At 43.0% G+C, this 5,501-nt stretch overlaps 2 protein-coding genes and 1 long non-coding RNA gene across 6 annotated transcripts in view; 2 read left to right on the top strand and 1 right to left on the bottom strand.

The window, feature by feature from the left end:
• LOC121920987 (butyrophilin subfamily 2 member A2-like) overlaps positions 1-4,296 on the bottom strand; it is a 54,608-nt gene extending 50,312 nt beyond the window's left edge. The window contains exons 1-2 of one of the 2 annotated variants that reach the window (XM_042448372.1): positions 4,004-4,296; positions 494-778 (exon numbers count right to left, since the gene is read on the bottom strand). In XM_042448372.1, the coding sequence (XP_042304306.1) occupies positions 494-778; positions 4,004-4,064 (346 nt within the window). In that variant the 5' untranslated portion in view covers positions 4,065-4,296. Of the gene's footprint in view, positions 1-493; positions 779-2,721; positions 3,188-4,003 lie in introns of those variants that run through there. The other variant, XM_042448371.1, reaches the window with a different exon arrangement.
• The window catches only part of NAA50 (N-alpha-acetyltransferase 50, NatE catalytic subunit), a 293,674-nt gene that overhangs the window by 269,171 nt on the left and 19,002 nt on the right, over positions 1-5,501 (top strand). The window lies entirely within an intron of this gene.
• On the top strand, positions 2,229-3,390 carry LOC121920993. Its single transcript, XR_006101816.1, has 2 exons — positions 2,229-2,663; positions 3,033-3,390. It is a non-coding gene; the product is annotated as an uncharacterized LOC121920993 (long non-coding RNA).

The following is a 5,501-nucleotide window of genomic DNA, read 5'->3' as shown; positions in this document are numbered from 1 at the left end:
CTCATGGAACCACAGTCCATGATCAAAGAATCCAAATCGTTCTCGGTGGCACCATCTGCGGAGCCAGTTGTTCACATCCGCTATTTTCCTCTCCCTTTCTGGACTGGCAGAAGAGACGAGATGACAACTTGTGCATCCATTTCTTTCAGCTTCCTACCAAGAGCCTCATAATCCCTTCTGATGTTCTGAAGGCTGTGTCTTGCAGTATCATTGGTTCCAACATGGACCAAAAGGGTTATTGGCCAGTAGGCTTGACCAGTCTTGTCAGCCTCCCTGTCACATCACGGATCTTTGCCCCGGGAAGACAATACACCTCTCGAGACATCTTGTCAGGCCTACAAATCACTGCTTCTGTACCCCTCAGCAAGGAATCCCCCAGTACAACCACATGCCTGCTCCGAGGCTTAGCAGCGACTGTTCCTTTCCTAGAAAGTAAGAGGGCATGATGATTTGTCTTTGAACCAGTTGGGCTCTACAACAGTAAATCACTTACTTGGGACTTTATGGATGGATCTGACAGGTCTGTTAAGCACATCTTCTTCTTCAATGTGACATGTATAGATCTCATGAAGCAATACGGGGTATTTCAAAATGGAAACCACCCTATGGGACCCATCTTGCTTCTCTTCCAGGATCTCTGTTGTGGAGTAGCTGGACAGATCCTCTTCCCTGCGGTTACGCCAGGTTACCTTTGGCATGTGGTACCAGCCTGCTGAGATACACTTGGCCACCAGTGTATCATTGACTGTGCTGAACTGCACCTGTGGCTCTTCAGCATCTGATGACGAGGAAGGAAAAACAAGACAATTAAAGGCAAACCAATTACAGCTGGGGGATAATTGCACTGGGGTCTCTTAAGCAAAGACTGAAAAGTATTGAGTGAGGATGGAACATATTCATTGCTTTCTAGAAGGCACAGAACACTTAAGGCACTTGAGTATTTAGGATGAGTATGTTTCAGTTTATGGAAGGCTGAAGAGGTAGTGGTGGGTTCACACTAAAGCAAACCCTTCATAACCCCATTCCTTCCCACTCATCCAGTCCAAGAGGGTACAAACTAGCCCTCCCTCAACCTGTTGCCCTTGGGATTTGGTGCTGCAGTTCATAGCGTCTTTGCCCTTTGGCTATGATGACTGGAGCTCACTAAATCCAGCAGCCCACGGGCTCAGATGAGCAGAGGAAACAACCTTCACCACCGCCTGTGAGTAGAAAGTTAGGCTCTGCAGGTGTGATGTTGAATCTCGCCCTCTGTCATTGTACTTAAGGTGGCCTTTCTCAAGGAAGGACAAGGACATGTTTACATGTAAAACAACAATAATTTATTAATCAAATAATTCAGCTGTTTCTGATGAGATGGGCTGGAGTCCACAAATGTATATAGCAAATAAAGCTGGGTATATTGGAAACCAAGGTTTTTGCCTCAAGAGACTAGTGTGTGTTCCCCCCCCCCCCCGGCCTGCTCTGGCAAACCTCTTATCTCCTGTGGCTTGAATGGGGGAAAAAATCTTATTAAAATACTACATGTGTTAATCTGTTCATAGGTAATATCTTTGTTACAATCCACTTTGTTTTGTTAAAAACCAGGCACACGCTGCCAAAAGAGCTGAACCCGGATTAAGTGCTGGAGCCTCTAGTATTTCTCAATACTCACATAAATGGTGTGAACACATGTGACACACAAAGCTGAAAAGCAGACAAATGCACAGTCAGTTCCCCAATTTCCAAGGGTTGTTTATTTTCTGGGGGCTACTCTGGATAAATCACTTCCTGTTCTGGCCCTGTTTTAGATTTTAGGAAGATGTTTTAGACAACTTTTAAAATATGAGCATGCATACCCATATGGCCTAAATATCGTACAGGCGCCAGATCCTCTCAGATCTTGGAAACTAAGGCCTGTTACAGACTGCCAAAATAAAGCTGCTTCGGGTCTCTTTGGAGATAATGCTGTTTAAATGATGCATGCATCCTAAGAATCCGGAAGCTGCACCAAAGCTGCACTCCAGTGCTTAGGAATGGAGTGTGGCTTTGGTTCGACCTCTGGGCTCTTAGGACCCATGCATCATTTAAATAGCATACCTCCAAAGAGACCCAAAGCAGCTTTATTTTGGCAGTCTGGAACAAGCCTATGAAGGGTCAGCCCTGTTTAGGACTTGGATGGGAGACTGCCAGTGTTTACGAGGTGCTTGATGCTATATTTCAGAGAAAGGAATTGGAAAAACCACCTCTTAAGTATTCTTCACCTAAGAAAACCCTATGAAATTCAAGGGGCTGCCTTAAGTTGACAGGCTACTTGAAGGCACATACACATACACACACATGTACATACGCACACATGTACACGCATTGCACTTCCCTTCTATTCATATTTCTGCTGTTTATAACTGTTATTCAGGAGAACAAACATTTTCATGTGTGTGTGAGAGAGAGATTGCACCAATTCTGTAGTAAGGACATAATATCCATTGTGAAATTAAATACTGTACAACTCTTTCTTAGGTTTTTACATAACGAAATCTGAAAGTATGATGAGATTCTCTGCAGAGAGGCAGAAATGGTTGCTGAATAAATGGCTATAGTGAGCAGCAGTGTAAAGAACTGAGTTTTCAGCCGTCTGCAAAGGAGAAAGACACTTTCTTGCTGTGTTCACTAGTAAAAGAACAGAGGTATTAAGTGGTCCCTTGTTCACCTGCACAAAATTGGGAGGCATGTAAGTTTTCTTACCTTCCACGATGAGTTTCATTTTTCTTTGTCCCCTGCCTCTTGAATTGGTGGCCTTGCATATATACATGGCCTCATCAGAAAACTGCACTTGCTCCAATATGAGTGTCAGGCTGCCTTCGGGAATCTCCTCCTCATCGACCCAGACTCTTCCCTCATACAGAGAATTCCGTTCCTCCAGCTCTTCCTTGTTATTGTTAAAGCTATATATCAACTTTGGGTAAAACTGGTAAAAATCCTGGAGTCCAACAAAAAATTTATAAAATTCTTTATCTTCTACTTCATGTTCTTCCTTGATATCTTCCCTCTCCCAGGTGAAGGTCAAGCCATCTGTGCTATCCACAAAGGAAAAGTGGCAGGGAAGTGAAATGTTGTCGAATGGACGTACCCTGAATTCATCCATTGCATCTGCACATTGAAACATCCAGTGGATAGTTAGGCCTCAGTGCAGTGGTGAAGGCCAGCCAGCAAGCCAGCCACCATTTGGTTGTAACTTCTGCCACAAGTTCAGCAAGTGACCATATTCCCTCTCAACCTCATCCGCTCTTATGAACAGGAAAATTATTGGCTTCATTTTCCTCCATATTTTTTAACTATAATGTGCTTTCTGTTCTAAACAGATTATTTTCAAATTTTGGAAAATCCTTCAGAAATAAATTCTTTATTCTCCCATCTGGACTGGCCAAATTCAATGCATACATCAATTCCCATTGGGAAATGTGCTATATTGTACCACCTGCAACACACACACACACACACACAAACAGGACTGGAGCACAGCTTTGGCGAGCTTCTGGCCTCTTAGGACGCATGCAGCATTTAAACAGCATACCTCCAAAGTGACCCAAAGCAGCTTTATTTTGGCCTGTCTGTTTCAGCCCAATGTTGGGAATGAATTGTTTCTTCTTTCAGGACTAAACCTTCCCATCTTTCACAGAATTCAAATCCTGGGAGCTCCAAATAACTAGTTTGGATTACAAAAAAATGTCTTGTCTTAGGCCATCGTAGGGTTTTTAAAATCTCCACTAATTAATCCTAGAAATATATTCGTTTCACCACAATACAGACAAGACTACAATGAACTGAAGTCATTTTAAAAAAATAATTAGCTAAAATGTTAGTGAATATATTTTTTAAATTTTTATATTTATTTATTTATTTGGAGTATTTATACCCTGCTCTTCAAACAAAAGGCTGTCATATTTTTGACTAGTGTCCTTCAAAAAAACCAAAATCCTCTTACTAATTTTGATTAGAGAAATCAAGAAAATATTCACCCACTTACCCACATGATACAGAAGCAATATATATAGCAAGGGGTAAATAAGGACCACGAAGGAAACCATCCTTAAAACAGCAAAAAGGCAAGATCCTTGGATCAAGCTCCAGGGTGCTGCACCAAGGAGTGCAATCTTCTTTTGCCAGAGTCTGACTTCCCTGTTGATTGTTCTTTCTAACAAGAGCCTCCCTCCAGCTCCTTTGCCCCTGGACTGCTACACGGCACACCTCTAATCCCAGGAGACAAATTATGAGCTACACAACACTAGAAAGGAGATCAGGTGTTGGTTGGCTTTTCCATTTCAGCTTGTATACGTACTTGCTATACGAGGGTCACTCAACAAGTACTTAGCCTCACCGCCCGATGGTGCTGCTGTTACAAAAACACAAGAGTTTTTTACCATTGTGCAGTACATTCTTTTAGAAGGCCTACTGTCAAGTTTCAGTCAATTCCCTTCATTTGTTTTGTTTTGATAGCCTTTGGAAGCGAAGCATGTCGGTCGGTTTCAAAAAAAAAAGTAAAAAGAACAATATCGTTCGTGATAATTCTTGTTTTTGGAAGGGAAAATGAGCAGCGAAATCACAGATGCTTGGATGCTGTGTACGGTGACTCTTCTCCTTCGATGGCGACCGTCAAAGAATTGGTTCAATGGTTTGTTCATGGCCGCAGGTCAGTTTTTTGATAAAGCCATGCCCAAGTGCCTCGAAAAAACCACTACTACAGAGGAAAAAGTAAAAAAAAATACAAGATCTGTGTTGGCAAGACCGCCGATTCCGATTTGAAGGTTCGCGAGATAGCTGAGACTGTAGGCATCGCAGAAGGAACGGTTGCATCGTATTTTACACAAAGAAAATGGGCATGAGAAAGCTGTCAGCCGCGTGGGTGCTGTTCCACCACGCACAACGTGCGCCTCACACCTCCGCAGTCGCATGGGCCAAATTGGGTTTCGAATTGGGCTACGAATTGCTGCCCCATCCACCGTATTCCCCAGATTTGGCCCCCCGTGGATTTTTTGCTTCCAAACTGAAAAGTCACTTCCAGGAATAGATTTGGGTCGATTGAGGAGGTCATCGCCGCCATGGAGGCCTATTTTGCAGCCCTCCGGAAGACGTTATTTTTCGGACGGGTTGTAAAAGTCTGGAGCATCGCTGGGCCAAGGTATTGAGCTAAAAGGGACTGTGTTGAAAAAAATTGCCACTTTTCCCACATTTTCGTTTTTCTTTGTCGCTAAGTATTTATTGAATGACCCTCATATGTTGCAGAATGTTAACAATAGGAGAGTGTTTCATCGCCTTTCCAACAATATTGTGACCATTTGTCCTGTCAAATCATTAGTAGGCATAGAGGATTACAACATATGTTACGCATAGCATCATAAACATGGAAAAATTACCAAGGACGGCTTACTGCACCCCCAAACTGAGGACCGATCTTTCCGGGGAGAATGTGACCCCATCTAGACTGGATTGACACAACATCGCGAATATCACAATTTGTTAAAGAT

Source organism: Sceloporus undulatus, chromosome 2 (assembly GCF_019175285.1).
Source record: "Sceloporus undulatus isolate JIND9_A2432 ecotype Alabama chromosome 2, SceUnd_v1.1, whole genome shotgun sequence".
Taxonomy (NCBI): domain Eukaryota; kingdom Metazoa; phylum Chordata; class Lepidosauria; order Squamata; family Phrynosomatidae; genus Sceloporus; species Sceloporus undulatus.
This window is presented reverse-complemented; position numbering and strand designations above follow the sequence as displayed.